The sequence below is a fragment of the Dipodomys ordii genome, unplaced genomic scaffold (assembly GCF_000151885.1).
Source record: "Dipodomys ordii isolate 6190 unplaced genomic scaffold, Dord_2.0 Scaffold8, whole genome shotgun sequence".
In the NCBI taxonomy this organism is placed as follows: Eukaryota; Metazoa; Chordata; class Mammalia; order Rodentia; family Heteromyidae; genus Dipodomys; species Dipodomys ordii.
Genome location: NW_012267224.1, coordinates 78,646 through 95,619, shown reverse-complemented (window position 1 = coordinate 95,619; position 16,974 = coordinate 78,646). Strand labels below are relative to the sequence as shown.

Genomic DNA, 16,974 nt, shown 5'->3' with positions numbered 1-16,974 from the left:
AGAAGTGGCGCTGTGGCTCAAGTGGTAGAGTGCTCGCCTTGAGCTGAAGAGCTGAGGGACAGTGCCCAGGCCCAGAGTTCAGGCCCCATGACTGGACCCAAAAAATAAAAAATAAAAAGCAAGCACCAGTACACAGTAGGGGACACTGGAGACAGGCCCCCCCCAGTACCCCGTGGCCTGAGAGGATTGCCCTCGCTCTCAATGTACCTCAGAGGAAGTGTGGGTCCCTGAAGAAGCCTGGAGCGAACACGCACTGTGTCTTGGCCTCCATTGCTTCTTTTAGACAACAGGCATCCCACGAGCATATCACTCTTATACAAAATAGAGCCGGGCCCTAAAGGGACAGCATGGAGATAGCGCCATGCTTCTGCTGACCAGTGCCTCCGTGCCTGCAAGGAGCCCCTACCAGCTTTCTGACAGGACGAGTGTTTTACTGAGTAAAAATGCATCTTGGCAACATTAGATGTGCAGAAAACAATGCTCCAACTGGACACTGGTCAAATTCCCAGTCCGATAAGGTCCTTAGAGCACATTGGTTCTAAAGCAATTGCCCATGGATGGGCTTTCAAATAGAACAGTGAAGCCTACAGCGCTATAGATACAGATGTTATGGTCTTCATCTCACAAACAAGGGAAGAATTTTGGAAATGATTAGTTTTTCTGAATAATTTAGTCATCCTTTAATAAACACATGACTCCATTCCCTGATAAATTAATTCAAGCTAAGCTGTGAGGAAACCAAAGAGATTGCTCTCAAAAGAAAATAAAAGATGTATCTGATATGTTGGAAGAGGGTGTAAAAGTGTCTGGTGTCTATAGGTTGAATATCATTCTGTAATTTTGACATGAATGATGATTTTTTTGTTGTTTTGGTTTGAGATTTTGTTAACTAATGTTTTCTTTTTTTAAAAATGGCTTTTTCCTTTATAAAATTTTTTTAATGTATGTAAGGCTAAAGCAAAGCCTGCTAATAACTACTAGTGGAACGAAATATTTTATTGTAAGTGACAACGGAAAGGTCTAGACTTGTGTTTCTCTCGTGCTACTAGCCATAGTCACTGGTGGCATTTATCAAATGACCAGCACAGGCCAGGATCAGTGTTAAAACCATTACATGGGAATCTTTCAATATTAGCAATCATTGGTTTTACACTCCATACCTGTTCTGATTCGGCTGCCCTGTCTCATGTGTCCTCAACCACCTAGCAGAATCCTGTCCTGTTTGCTCAGCACCAAGCTCTTCATGGCTACAAGCCACCCTTTCCCAGGTGGGAGTCCTATTGTATAGGGTGGCAAATCCCAAATGCAATGTTTCCTATATAAAGAACTTCTCCAAGTTTAGCTATTTCTGTTATTTTTAAAGCAAAAGCCATTAATTATTTGAGGTGGGATATACTCATACTTTGAATTTTACTCAGACCACAGTGATCCAATGAGGCTTTCAGAAGAAAGTTTTGGGGCAAAGTTCTTCTGACTTTGTGTGTGTGTGTGTGTGGATTCGTTTCACTCTCTGAACAGACTCTAAAGGCATACCTGTTTCCAAATGCTCTTTTTCTTTAACTGGGACTTTTTAAATATTAAAGCAAGGCATTCAGCTTGGAAACATAATAAATCAGTTGCCAAAATATCATGAAAAACTCATAATCACTGAATTTTGCCTGAAGTTCCGGCTGGGTGATAGAAGCCAGTGAACATGGTGACTTTCCTCTAACACGTGCATTCTTATGTTTCAAAACATGTTGAAACCATTGTTGTAGACAGTTAAATAATAAACTATTTTGTATTTCTTCCTATAATTACTCTTTGTTCGAGACTGGGACTCGAATTTGGCATCTGATACTTTTGCTCATTGGTTGATGCTCTATCACAGGAGTCACGCCTCCAAGCCTGCCTCCTACAATTTTACTTTAATTAAAACTTTGAAAGCAACTTTTTGTGAATTTTATATTGTTAGTATAAAAATAATGTACAAGCAGGCACCAGTGGCTCATACCTGTAATCCTAGGTACTAAGGAGGCTGAGATCTGAGGATCTCAGTTCAAAGCCAGTCTGAACAGGAAAGTCCATGAGACTCTCATCTCCAATAAACCACTAGAAAAGTGGAAGTGGTGCTGTGGCTCAAGAGGTAGAGTGCTCACCTTGAGCTGAAGAGCTAAGGGACAGCACCAGGCCCAGAGTGCAAGCCTCTCTACTGACAAAATAATAATAATAATAAAAGTAATGTACAGAGGGATCATAGTTGTATAAGGTAATGAATACATTTCTTCATGGACCATGTCACCACTTCCCTTGCTCTAAAATCATTTTTTCCCATCCATAACAACCCTATACGTTTTCTCTTGCTTACAATTTGCCTGGTCTATAGTCCTCTATTCTTTGACTTGTGATCTCTATGTTCTATTGTATTTTAAGCCTGCAATTAGCACACCACCAGAGTTTTTAGGCCAACCTACATATTACTTTTAAAGGCTAAGGTTGCACCTTTGATATTTATTGTGGTTATTAATAACTCATATCTATTTTTACATATTCTATATCTCTTAACTGCCTACCTTTTACTGGATTTTTGGGCCAACATATATGTCAGTTTAAGCTAGGAATAACTAATCATAAGACCTTGAGATATAAATAAAATCCTAGACAAAATGATACGTGGAACAGAAGTAATCATTGTGGGACAAATATATAAGCATTAATGATTTAATTCAGCCTTAAAAATAGAACAAAGTTGAAATCCTACTTGGTAGCTTGACAAGAACTTTGAAAAAATGCTAAATGGATCACCTGCTAATATTTACACACCAATTACCTCAACATTTAGATTTTATCTGAATTGATTCTGCTCCCTGACATCCAAAACCCAGCCCCTCTATAAGATCACTAAGCTCAAAAAGGATTCCTCATACCTTTAATATTTTCCCATAGTGTTACCTCTGACTGGGATTTTTTTGAGCATAAGATGGTCATTATGAGAATTTATGTGTATCTAAGTATTGCAGAAAACTGATCACTTAAAATTCAAAATACTTTTATTATACTAAGACAATTTCAGCCAGTTTTTGACCTGAAAAATATGAGTAAAGCAAAAGGCATCATGCCTAATAAAAGTTTAGTTAATAAGTAATAACGTAAAACTTGGGAAATGGTACAGAATTCAAACCCTTGAAGTATTTAAATTTTTTTGGTATTGTTTGGGAAGAAAATCTGAAACTGCAGGTATACTTTAACCTCCTAATGGTAACCAACAGAAGACTATTTTTGGAATGTATAGGAACCATTCTTTCAGTATTAACAAATGTATTACTGACCATTTCATCACTGAGACAAATACGTGAGGGCAACTGAAAGGAGGGGAGATTTACTTGGCTCATGGTTTCAGAAGTTTGTAGTCCAAGGTCTCTTCAGGACAAAGATGAGGTCGCACACCATGGTGGGGAGCATGTGATGGGCCAGCAGGAAGCAGAGCATGCAACAGGAAGAGTCCAGACGGAGATTTTCCTTTCAAAGGCCCAGCCTCAGTGACCACTTCCCCCTGCTCCTCCCCATAAACAATAGCTCACTCAACTATGAACTGATCAATGGGTTAACCCATTGATGCATCCTCATGGTACAACCGCCTCTCAGGAGCACCACCTGCTAGGGACCCGGCCTCCTATATATGGACACTTGGAGGTGACATTTCAAACCCAAGTCAGAGCACACGTGTCTGTTAGTCAAATTCTCATCAGTGTGAAAACAGCATAAATGGAGGAGGTCCTTTGGTTTGCTCTTTCACAGGTGTCAGCCCATGGCTGCTTAACCCTGTCCTTAGAGCCTGTGGGGGGGGTCAGCGTGTCATGAAGATGTGCAACCTCACTGAAGCCAGGAAGCAAAGAGACTAAGGAAGGGGCTGGCATCTCCACATTCCCACCCCCCCACTCACCTGACTTCCTCCCACGAGGCTCCGCCTCCTGAAGAGTCCACAGGCTCAGGAGCCAGCCTTGAGCACATGAGCCTCCGGAAGATAGCCGAGACCTGAACTGTACCAGTATGGTCTCAGATGGTCATTTAAAACTTACATTTGCCATCTCATCAGAAAAAAAAAAAAAAGACAAGCAGGTTGCTATTGTATCACAATGACAGATATGAGCTCCACCAGATTCCAGTTCCTCCTTAGAGAGTCTGAATTCACGATTGGTAAGAAACACTGCCCCCTTGCATCCCAAAAAGTGCTGAGCGTGATGTCTTCCTTTTAATAAAATACCTACCAAATACCCAAGCCTGAATAAACCACAGCTTGCTGGTCATTCTTTCAAATTGGATACAAAGTAACCTCATTTTTTTGTTTTTTATTAACTTTATAGTGCATACATTATAATCAAAATAACTGCCTTTATTATGTTCTCCATGCAGTTAGTCTGTGTTAACTTATTCTAAAAGATACTAAGTGGCAAGAGCTTGATATGTATACATTGAACAGAGTTCATTCTGGTCAAGAGACTGGATAGAATGAGAGGGAGGAAGGAGTTTGCCAGAGCTTTAGAGACAGAAGGAAGACGCTTTGATTTTTCTCCTAGGAGGGAAGGAAATGCAGTATGGACTGGTAGCCAGGGTGAGTAAGAAAGTCAGAATCACATTTTTCCAAGGTTGCTCTAGGCCCCCTGCTGTGAGCAGGGCCAGAGCCGAGGCTGAAGCCAGAGAACAGTGCACAGAGTGTCAGGCACTGGTGAGATGTGTAGACCAAGCCAGGGAGCCAGCCCAGAAGGGAGCAGCAAGGCGCAGGCGCGTGCTCGGAGCAGACAGAGATGGAAATGCGATCGCATTGAATTGTGACTTTTCTCCTCTCAGATCATAAAGGCAGCATGCACTCCTGCTCTCTGCAGAGATGCCCATCTCCAGCCACTGATGGCCCTTGTGAAAACATGCTGCCCCATAAAAACACCAGCCAGAGAGAACCTGTCCCCACCATGTTGGATGCAAAGGTAACGGCAGATGCTTGTGGGCCACATCCTTCTGGGTGTCACCAGCATTTCATCAGGTTCCATGGTGAAAAGGTGATGGTTGGGGTTGGGATAGGACTTTTTTCCTCTTCCAACTACAAATGACTGGGTTCTAATATTCCCCAGAACATTTTATTTCAGGATCTATGATCTTCCTTTCTTTTGTTACCAGATTCTCCACTTTGTGTGATTCTAGATTCTCCAGGTGTTTTTGTGAACCCGCCTCATGGAGAATTAGCCAGGGATGACACCCTGAAGCGCTTTCTCACCCATGTCCACTTAGGTTGAGCATCCAAAGGCCATTTCCTGAGTAGGCGGCCCCCACATTTTCTCAGGTTATGCTGAGGCTCTGTTCCCTGCCCCAGTCACAGGAGAGAGGGAAAGATGGCAAAGGGCCAATAGATGGGCTCTTGTTTCTCTTCCCTGGGATCCTAAGATCTTCTTCATTGAACCTGCACCACAGGAGCTCCAGCACCAAGAATGGTACGTTGGAGAATGCAGCCGCCAGGCCGTGGAAGAGGCCCTGGTGAAGGAGAGCAAGGTACGGCCTCCACGGGACCCAGCGGCCCGGCTTCTGCGGTCCTCCTGAGTCACAGGACAGAACAAGCCGTGCACGCTGTGGCAGTCGTTCCAGAATCACCTGGAAATTCTCTGCGCTGGGATATGCTGTCACTGAAAGGGAGGGTTCAAAATGGAGAGTTTCAGATGGAAGACTTGCATGTGCCATGATTAGCCAGGGGACACAAGTTTACCCGGAGGTTACTTTATTCATAAATTTTGTTGAGAGGTAAACTCCAGCCCCAGGAAATAAGAATCAATGTGGAATGTGGGGTAGGGGGCCCCCAATGGATGGTGTTCTCCCACTGCTATCTTCAAGTGTTACTTCCTGCTAATGGAGTGGGGTCTCTATGTCTCACTTCTTCAGGAAGGAGCAGAGATGATAAACTCTGCAATAGTCAGGATCTGACATGTTATGCTATAGTAACAAATGCCCTCAGGATCTCCGTCATGTAGCATCACTACTTGCTGGGGCTTCATGTTCAAGACAGGTTTGTTTGGGTAAATCCAGGCAGCAGGAGGCGATCTCTGTAAGGTGCTCACCTCTGCGCCCTAGATCATACATCCACACACACTCCACCCAAGTAACATGGTTTCCCTCTGATCGCGCATCAAGTGACAAAATTCACTGTGTCCAAACCCAACTTCAAAGGGAGTAGAGACATCTAAACCTACCATGAAGGCTGGGTACCGGTGGCTCATGCCTGTAATCCTAGCTACTCAGGAGGCTGAGATCTAAGGATTGCAGTTCAAAGCGTTCCCCGGCAGGAAAGTCTGATACATCTTACCTCCAATAAACCATCATTTAAAAAGCTAGAAGTGGAGCTCTGGCTCAAAGTGGCAGAGCACTAGCCATGGCTCCCTCTTCCCACACACAAGCCAGGCTAGGAGGAAAGCTTCCCCCATCCAGAGCTCTCACCCTCTGTAGACTGAGAACTGAGCACCCAGCAGAAAGGGCAACACGTAAACAGGGACAGACATGGAGAAGCACGGCAGTGGGGTGGGGTGGGGGCGCCCTGGGGAAAGGCTTCCCTGGGCCAGGGAGACAGAGGTACCAAGGCCAAGAGCCCCAGGGCACAGGTGCCCCAGGAAATGGTGACTGGCTCAGAGTCAGGAGGACAGCACTGATCTGGTCAGTGCATCTGCCCAGAATGCCATGCCTAGTTGAAGATGGGCTGCTGAGGTTGGTGATGGTGGGAGGTCTGAAAGAAGAGGAAAACATCACAATCCACCTGGTGTCCTTCTCACAAAGTAATAATTGTCCTCATTTACAGATATTCTATGAAAGTTTACCAGATGAAGCTAGATAAACAACACGCGCACACACACACACACACACACACAGGCCATTCATTCTTAGGCCTCTTCAAAGGTGTGATGCTGAGCTACCTAGAGAAGATAACCAACTGTTCTCCCTTTGCTTCAGGATGGCACTTTCTTGGTTCGAGATTGTTCCACAAAATCCAGGGCAGAGCCCTACGTGTTGGTAGTGTTTCATGGAAACAAAGTGTACAATGTGAAGATCCGCTTCCTGGAGAAGGATCAGAAGTTCGCTCTGGGGACGGGCCTCAGAGGAGACAAGGTGGGTGAGGCCTGATCACTTCCTCTGTAGCAGTCTGGGGGGCACTGGAGCCTTGGCTCCCAGTGCGAACACAGGAGGGAAGATGCCTACTGAGAAAGGTGCAGTGTGAGCCTTTCCAGCTCCTAGAATGCACAGAACACTTCCTCTTCCCCCTCTTCCCCTGCCCACTCCCAGTCCATCAGCCTGTGTCCCCATCCTGCTATGCCTATTGGAGAAAATCCATTCTGCACGAGGTCTCTACACCCTGCCTCCTGGGAAAGCCATCCCACATCCCTTCCATGCCCTGTGCTGCATTCCTGCTGCAGGCATTTCTGAAGCCTGCTGTGTTCACTGCCCAGGCAATTGTGATTCAAAATGAGGGTGGATTCACCCACAGAGCTCAGTGGAGAGATTCCATCCTCAGTACAGGTCTGCTGGTGAGGAGCCCAGGGAAGGAACGAGCCCATTGAGGTGCTCACCAATAACAATATATTAGCTGGGAAGTGGTAGCTCATACCTGCCATCCTAGCTACTCCAGAGGCATAGATCTGAGAATCACGGTTCAAATCCAGCTCAGGAATGGAAGTCCAGGAAATTGTTTTCTCCAAATAACCAGCCAAAAGCCAGAGGTGGAGAGGTGTGGTTCAAATGGTACCGTGTCAGCCAGGTCAGGGCCCTCTGAATCCCATAGTAACTGGTTTTCATGATGTGTCAGTGAGTCCTTTCAATAACCAGAAGACAATCCATCCATGGTGAATTGCTATGGGTAGACTCACCAAGTCAAGTTTCCTTTAGCCTTCAACATCTTCTTCCAGCTCACGGAAGTCCTCATTTTCAGAGCTTGCTGTGATTTTTAAGTGTTTGCGCTTCAGCATTCCTTGGACTCAGAGAATCTAGAAAAGACCACAGCAGAACCCTTTCCAGACCTCCCTCCGGCAAAGGCTGTCTCATTTGCTTGCTCACTCGGCCCTTGAAAACATCTGGGAAAGACAGGCTGTGAATCAGGCAGGGAACCAAGCCTTCCACGAAGCCACAGCTTTCTGTCCAGCATGCCCTACTCCGGACTGTGAAGAGAAGCCGCTCAGGGCGCCTGGAATGACATCTAATAGCTGTTCAGATGTCTGCCACTTGCTGACCACCTTGGAGAGAAGGTGCTGCTGAGACAGCCCACAGATTCATCCTTTAGTGTTCAATTTGTGCCACCAAAGACCCCACTGTGAGGACAGTTCCTAGTTTCAGAAACTGCATTTTGTGTTCACGTGTACCTTTCTCATCTTTATGTGCCCTAAACCTAGGTGTGCTCCCTATACGTTCAGATGTGTGTGCAAAGCACAGGCATCCTCCTTAACAGGTCAGTGTCATTGGCTAGTGTGATCTACCCACTCCTCCCCAAGGCAGGTGCCATGAGATCACCATTGAACAGAGAGTGAAACTGAGGCATTCAGCTCCTAAGCCTAATTACTCAGTTATTGGTCACCTACAACTTGCATCCTTGCTTATCATTTTTGCTCGAGACTGACCCTCTACCGTTTGAGCCACACTTTCACTGCTGGCCAAGAAGTCATTTTCTGCTTACACTATGCTAGACTCTGCTCCAGTCTGGAAACACAGAAATAAGGTAGAGTCTCTACCATCTGAGGGATGGCTACTCATCAGTCACTATCTGTACAGGTGCCTGGGCAGATGCTGCGATTGGCAGAACCCAGGCCCTGGCCGGTAGATGCATTTGTTTTGAATGCACACACCTCCCAAAGGCCAGCTCAGCACACAAGTGTTCAAGTCATGTTTGTTTGTCTTTCTGCTCAGAGAAGGGAGGAATGCCAATTTACAGACATTTCTGTACTGTGCAAATGATTATGGGTCCAGTTCTCAAAATTACAAAGTTTAAATATGCTTGATAATTTAAATTTTGAAGACTGAACAGAGAGGAACATGAACCCATAACTTTCTCACTTCCCAAGAAATCTTTTTTTCTCTTTCTCTCCTGCGCCTCCTTATTTCACACCAAGGTGTACCTGATCAGATTGATTTGCTTTCCCAGAAAGAAAAAACAAAAACATTGACCTTAGTTTATATATAGAATAAGCATAAAAAATTTAAGAAAAGGCTGGAAGATCTAATATTAGGGTGACATTTGCAGTCCCTCTTAGAAAAAAAAGAATGCAAGATAAAAATAAAGGCTTAATTATAATCTTTTGTAACTGTCTCTTGAGGGCAGTATTTCACTTGTGGACACAACATTAGTGGCCAGCAATAAGAAATGACAGCATGATTAATTGCACCTGCCTTGCTTCCTATTTCTTGTTAAAATTATAACTTTATATAAAATACCATCCAGGTAGTAGATTATTAAAACAATTAATACTGAGTTCATTGATTCAGAACAGCCCTGAGGGGAAACAGAAATATGAATAGGAAGCAAGTATTTTCCCTATGAAGATTGGTGCCAGGAAAGATTATCTTTTAGCAAAGTGTGTTGGCCAATGTTGTGAAGAGCTCTTGAGTAAAAAGTTTTGCCAAGGATGAAGAGAATTCTGTCCTTGGTTTACAACTGGATGTGAAATACTAACCCTTCCTCGAACCTTTGATACTGACAAGCATTTGTAAGTGTGTGTGTGGCTCCTGGAGCTTGAACTCAAGGCCTGGCCACTGTCCCTGAGTGTTTTGTTCCAAGCTAGCTCTCTACCATTTGAGCCACACCCCTACTTCTAGCTTTTTGGTGATTAATTGGAGATGAGACTTTACTGCCCTGGCTGGCTTCAACCTGTGAATCCCAGAGTCTGGAGTAGGGTTACAGGCATGAACCAAGAGCACACAGCTATTTTCATTCTCCCTTATCATCTTTTCAATTTTATCATTCAAGAGCTCGTTTGACACATTACTTTAAAAAATTCACTCCCTGGCCTGCCTATATAATACAAAAGTTGTGAAGAATTCACTTCTTCCTAAGGAAGAGAGAAGGATCTTAACTACATTCTAACCCACAGGTACCATCTGTGTTAAAAATCATTAAATTTCCTCTCTGTGTTTCAGAAGTTTGACTCTGTGGAAGACATGACTGAATACTACAAGTACTTCCCTATTATGTTAATTGATGGGAAAGATAAAACGGGGGGTCACAGGGAGGAATGCTACCTCACTCAGCCCCTCCCTCTCGGCACACGCGTCGCCCCTTGGTAGCCCAAGCCTTGCTTTATCCTCAGGTCAGTAGATTCAAGACTTCTACCAGTTTGCATGTATTTCAGATGACTATTTTCTGTATCTTCAAGAGATGACTTTTATCACTTTGTACAAAGAGAAGCATTCTGTGATGGAAACTGGAAGCTAAAGTCAAAGAAGTATTTATGACTTCCAGAGATGGGATCCCTGCTCTTCAGGAGGCTGAGAGCTGAAGGTCATGATTCAAAGTTGGCCCACACAGAAACACCTCTGAGACTCTTATCTCTCAATTCACCAGTAAAAGACCAGAAGTGAAACTGTGGATGGGTGCTTTGAGTCTTGAGCAAAATAGCCAGGTTGAGAGCAGCAAACCCTGAGTTCAAGCCTCAGTACCAGCACTAAATCAACAAATACCACACTTTGAAAAGCATCTTGTAAACAACAACAAAGAACTACAAATATGGTCATTACGCTCATGTTACTGATTTATTTCAAAGATTATTTTCTGTATCTTCAAGAGATGCTTTGAAGCAAAAGTTGTGAGAAGTCGCTGCTTAGACAGGTGCAGCTGGCACGGGAGGAATCCGCGTGACCTCACCAATGAACCCGGTCCCCCGAGGACTGAGCTCCCCTCAGATGCGAAGGCTCCTGTACAGACGATGTTTGAGTAATTGCTTATGCTGAAGACATTGGTGAATGGTGGCTGCCTTTTATTTGCTGTTGTAGAAATGCAAAGGAACATGAGAATCAAGAGGCCCGGCAAATACCAATCCAACAACAAACTTTGGAAATACTTTGGTGTGACATAGCTATGGGACCACCGGCCAGGCACACTCTGATACTGTGACTTTCCACCAGATGGAATCATAGTATGAAACACAACACATTGAAGCCTATTTGACTTCAAGGTAAGCGTCCATCTGAATGAAAATAAAACATTTTAAAAACCATGGACTTCTGTTTAAAGGTAGAGAACTGTTCTTTCAGAACACTGTCCACACCATGATACTGTCTCAAAGTGAAGAGGGTTTGATTTTACGTCTAGTATAAGATACAGATGAGGAAATGGAGAGTCGAACAAAGCTATGAAGCGCACTCTGTATAAGAAAGTGAGCAAAGACCGGAACCCAATATCCTGGATCCGTTTTTGCTTCTGCAGAATTTAATCATTCTCAATTCATATTCCTCTGTCTTTAATGAAGTGCAGTCACAGCACTTGCTTGAACTGCATGCGTGTTCAGCAGTAGGCTCTAATGTAGATGTTGGAAATGTAGGTGTGAATAACTATGAGAGACAGATGACAAGTGCATATAAGAACTCAATCAATTACTTTCCCGCTCCTCTGAGGTGTTTCCATTTTAATCGTCACTTGTGGGGTAAGGCCAATGCGATTTCAATGGAGCTTCTTTAAGATCACTTTAAGAAAGGCCTGAAGCAGAAAATGTTAAGCTATCCACAACCTATTGCATAGAAATGATCCCAGCTCGGTGTGTGTGCATCTTAACTCTATCATGTTTAATCTGTTCTAATTACTATGGAAAATCAAATTTACTCCACTATCCAATACAGCCCATTCTCATTCATGATTGCCCCTATTGTATGTACTTGGCTTTATTCTTGGGTATCTATATTTGTCCTTAAAAACGTGAGTTCCAACCATGCTTTTAACATTTTAACCATTTTTAACCATTCATGATTTACAGCTGTGCTAATTCAAATGCTTTAATATTCTTAAATGCTTTAATATTTAATAAAGTGAACACTAAAAAGAAAATTCAAAACAGCTTAATTTTATTGGTTTATGTTATGGTATACATAAAGCCTTGAAAATCACAGGCTAATTGGCTTTAGGGATAAATTTTCTAAGACTATTAATGCTCTAGGATCACTGTGCTACATTCTAGAACCAATAGTCTGCCTGTGCTCAACAAAAGGGCACACTTACAATTGCATCCCAGGCATGGGACTCGTGTGCTGTATTCACACCACAAAACCGGGGAGACCAGGGGAGCTTGGAGGGCAAATTGATGTTTCCCACCTTGATGGCAGGGATGTTTCCACAAGCATGTGCCAATCTCCAAATTCATCACATTTTCCTCATGACATATATCCAATGTCTTCAATATCAGATAGATCTCAATAAAGTTGTTGTTGTTGTTGTTGTTGGTGGTGGTGGTGGTGGTGGTGGTGGTGGTGGTGGTGTGTGTGTGTGTGTGTGTGTGTGTGTGTGTGTGTGTGCCCCAATCATGGGGCTTGAACTCAAGGCCTGGTGTTATCCCTGAGTTCTTTTGCTCAAGGCTAGTGCTTTACCACTTCAACCATAGCTCTACTCTAAGCTTTTTGCTGGTTACAGAATACCCCAGCTGGCTTTGAACCACAACCCTCAGGTCTCAGCCACCAGAGCCTGGCTAAAGTTGTATTTTTAAAATGAAGCTCTAGGCTGGGTGCCAGTGGCTCATGCCTGTAATCCTAGCTACTCAGGAGGCTGAGATTTGAGGATCGAGGTTCAAAGCCAAGCCCGGGCAGGAAAGTCCATGAGACTCTGATCTCCAATAAACCACCAGAAAACCAGAAGTGGTGCTGTGGCTCAAGTGTTAGAGCACTAGCCTTGAGCTGAAGAGCTGAGGGACAGCACCCAGGCCCAGAGTTCAAGCCCCACGACTGACAAAACAAAATGAAATGAAGGTCTAGATGTTATAAAATCACATAGTGTAGAACAGATTCAGTAATTCCTTCTGTTGTGGCACCAAGGCACTGGTTCGTAGGAACAGACCTGGGGCTTCTTGGAGATGTTCAGGCTGGGACTTGAGGATGCTCCCAGAACGGAGCTGCAGAAGTACAAGTACTTCCTGGTCTGTTCAGGGTGCTGTTGTCTGGAAAGCCAGGCCGTGGAATCAAGCAGTGGCTGCTTGTTGAAGAGACAAGCAAAGATGATAGAGACAACATCCGTGGAGAAAGGACAGGTGATTTATTAAGTGGTTTGGGGCAAACTCACTCACCACCTGGGGGTGGGGGAATGCAATTATATCTCTATTACAAATCATATCTGAAAATATGTTCTGCATGAATCAAATAGCTGAAAGCCAAAAGCAAAGTTGAAATGGACTCATGTATTTTCTTCCAATTTCTAATAATTTTTCTGACTTTGGGATGAAAACATAAATCATACAGGGAAAGACTGATAGATTCATTATACCCAAACTGACTACGTGTTTGTGAAAGTTAGGAAAAGTCAAAAAGGAATTAGACAACCTAATATGGCTAAGCCAAGGATACAAACAAGTAATTCTCATGCACAAAGAAAACTTGTAGCCTGGTAAGTTCAGACATCTGGGCTTGCTAAAAAACCCAATATCATATCATAACTGGACAGAAAAGGTTGATGGGAAGTAGAGCTGTGGCTCAAAGTGGTAGAGTGCTAGCCTTGAGCAAAAGAGCTCAGGGACAGTGCCCAGGCCATATGTTCAAACCCTGTGACCAACGATAAACAACAACAACCGAATTGATGGTATTAGTCTTGGAGAAAGAAATTCAACAAGAAACAGATTATTTCCATCACACAAAAAAATCTGTAAGCCTTCAAAAAAGACATTAGTATTTGCCCTTAAAGGCAGTAAAAGGAGAGGGAGGGAGAAAGGGAGAAGGAGAGAGAGAGAGAGACAGACAGACAGACAGACAGACGGAAAGACAGAGACAGACAAAGAGAGACAGGGAGAGACAGAGACAGAGACAAATAGAGACAGAGAGACAGAGACAGAGAGAGACACAGAGATTTCTTTTTCTTTCCTCTCCTTTGCCTTTTTTGCTTTTTGTTTTTGTTGTCGTTTTGTTCTAGGGCTTGAACTCAGGATCTAGTCACTGTCTCTTAGCTTTTTTGCTCAAGATTGGCTCACTACCACTTGAGCTACACCTCTGCTTCTAGCTTTTGATGGTTCACTGAAGAGTCTCATGGACTTTTCTGCCTGGGCTGGCTTTAAATTGAGATCCTCAGGTCTCAGCCTCATGAGTGGCTAAGGTTAGAGGTGTGAGCCACCAATCCCTAGTACAAAAGGAGTTTTAATTATCAACAGTTATTATAATAATCCATTATAATCAACACAATCCTCCTCTAGGAACCACAGGTCTACTTGGCCAGGCTATCTGTGGTACTCATTGAAAGAACAGACTGCCAGGAAAAAAATTCAAATTGGGTATATAAAATAGAGCTAAAAATGTGAGATACAAGGATTGGAAAATGGGGATTGAGTGATAGTTTTCTCCCAGATCCTTTAGGACCTATCTTAACACATGAGCAGTCATGCTATAAATACAGATACGTTACGTGCCAGTCCTCACAAAGAGCCAACCCCTCGAACTCTGTCAGACCCACCTAAGTACATGCTCTTCCCTTCCAATCTGTATAATCTGTATTTTTGTATCTTAAATATGAATTAATATGAATAGCCAAGAGCACGGAAGAGAGCTTCCATTGCAAGGCATTAAAGAAAAGCTACAAACCAGAAAGACTTAAAAAAAAGAACTCAAATGAGAGATACAATGCTGGATATGGAAGAAAGCATCACAGAGAAGGACACTGTCCTCAGAGGTGAGACATAGAATCCACATCTGATCAACAGAGGGCCATTCAGATACACAAATACTGGATGAGGGGTGTAGCTCAAGTAGCAGAGCACTTTTCTGGCAAGTATCCTGAAAAAAATCCCTTGGTCCTAACAGGGACAATGGTCACCCAACTTCAACACGCCACATGGTGCATCTTATTATGTCTGTTTTATTCCTAGACTCTTCCCTACTTCCTCCTAACATAATAAGGAAGAGAGAGATTGCAGTCTGTGTTGTTCGCGAACATGTGTCCAGGTATCCACAGCAGGGCTTAGACAGCAGGCACTTGACAGATACTCAGTCAATGAATTAATAAACATCAGAGCCTTGCATGCATGAGGCCCTTGGTTGTATTCCTCAGCACCATATAAGTAAAAAAAAAAGCTGAAAAGAGTGCTATGGCTCAAGTGGTAGAGCACTAGCCTTGAGCTGAAGAGCTGAGGGACAGCGCCCAGGCCCAGAGTTCAGGCCTCATGACTGACAAAAAACTAAAAATCAGATCCAGAGACTAATAAAGAGTAAAGTCAGAGAGTCAACATAAGTCACCATACAGAGCTTTGCAGCTGCTGCAAAGGCTCCGACTTTGACTTTGAGTGGGGCAGGAGAGGAGGGTGCAGTACTGGAGAGATTCAAACACTGGAACCACACCGTCAGGTTTTCAAGAATCACATGAAAGGGACTGCAATCAGGAAGCCATTGAAATGACCCAAGCAAGTGATGTTGGCCAAGAGGCAGCCATGAAAGGAAGGAGCGGCCATCTGTTTCCAGGGTGAGTAGACCTACTAAGAGGAGCTCCCAAAATAGTCAGGATGGGGCTGGGAGCCAGTCCCAGAGGAAGAGCTCAGAACCTGTGCTGCCTTGAGCACAATCTGCTGAAAGATTTTTTAAGTATCTTGGGTAGGGATGAACACAATGAGCTTCATAGCTTATACTCAACCTATTTGCTCTCAGCAAGCACCCCTGCTGGCTACTCTCTAGCAATACTCAGAATTGCAATCTGCAAGCTGAATGCTAAGTCTATTACTGCACCAATAACTAAGAAGGAAATAGACCCGATTCTGTGTTCCTTACCACTGTCATAGGCTGGGAAAAAAATGTATGACTCATATGGAGAGGAGATTTCAGAAAAAGACTTTTGTAAAACAACGACAACAACAAAACCTTCTGGCTTAGCAAAGTTTTTAAAACATAAAGTCACTGTGACAAAAAAAAAGTCCTAGGAAATCTCTAAAAAGGAACCAAAGGTGTAAAAAAGGTAGTACTGTAAGTCAGCAAGAAAAGAATGGTTTATTTTAAAAATCACTTTTAGAAAAAAAATGAATGTCAAAGGTGGTGGGAAAGAAGCCCTTTTCCTCTCACCTCTGCAAAAATAATTTCTGAGACAATTACATATTGAAATGTAAAACTGCATTAACAGCAATGTGCAAGAAAACCTAAGGGACACAAACTGTATTCATCTGACATTTGTGGCAGTGGTGAGTGTATGTGTGTGTGTGTGTAAGTGTGTAAGTGTGTGTGTGTGTGTGTGTGTGTGTAGAGATTTCTTAAGCAAGACAGGAAGCTCAAAGGACGAAGGGAAATGGAGAAATATTTGACTATGTAAATATTTAAAATTCAATGTAACAGACAATAAGCAAAGCCAGAAAACAAAGTATGTTCTGTGGGAAACATTTGAAGCATAAAGGTTTACAGCTAGAGGACATACATAGCTCACATAAATCAAAACAATGATAAATGGCCTAATTGAAAAATAGCCAAAGGCTCTGAAACTACTGCAGGACAGAGTAGGAGAGACACTTAACTAATAGGCACAGGAAGGAACTTCCTGAACAGAGTCCCAGGGTCACAACAAATTGGAGACAGACTCGACAAATGGGACTACCTTAAAATAAAAAGCTTCTGACAGCTAAATCTATTGCAACCAAGCTAGAAAGACAACCAACTAATTGGGAAAAAATATTTACCAGCAATATATCAGACAAGGGGTTAACATCCAGTATATATAGGGAACTCAAGAAACTAATCCCTCCCAAACCTAACAAACCAATTACTAAATGGGCAAGGGAACTAAAGAGGGACTTCTCAGATGAAGAAATAAAAATGGCAAAGAAACAC

The 16,974-nt window shown here is 43.2% G+C and overlaps 1 protein-coding gene and 1 long non-coding RNA gene across 2 annotated transcripts in view; one reads left to right on the top strand and one right to left on the bottom strand.

Annotated features, from left to right (window-relative positions):
* The window catches only part of Clnk (cytokine-dependent hematopoietic cell linker), a 121,396-nt gene extending 110,849 nt beyond the window's left edge, over positions 1 to 10,547 (top strand). Inside the window, exons 11-14 of the mRNA XM_013008884.1 lie at positions 4,824 to 4,961; positions 5,443 to 5,520; positions 6,964 to 7,119; positions 10,132 to 10,547. Of these exons, the coding sequence (XP_012864338.1) occupies positions 4,824 to 4,961; positions 5,443 to 5,520; positions 6,964 to 7,119; positions 10,132 to 10,278 (519 nt within the window). The 3' untranslated portion in view covers positions 10,279 to 10,547. The remainder of the gene's footprint in view (positions 1 to 4,823; positions 4,962 to 5,442; positions 5,521 to 6,963; positions 7,120 to 10,131) is intronic.
* A 183-nt stretch (positions 10,548 to 10,730) lies between these two features.
* LOC105980242 overlaps positions 10,731 to 16,974 on the bottom strand; it is an 8,810-nt gene continuing 2,566 nt past the window's right edge. Inside the window, exon 2 of the long non-coding RNA XR_001174725.1 lies at positions 10,731 to 10,974. This is a non-coding gene — a long non-coding RNA (uncharacterized LOC105980242). The remainder of the gene's footprint in view (positions 10,975 to 16,974) is intronic.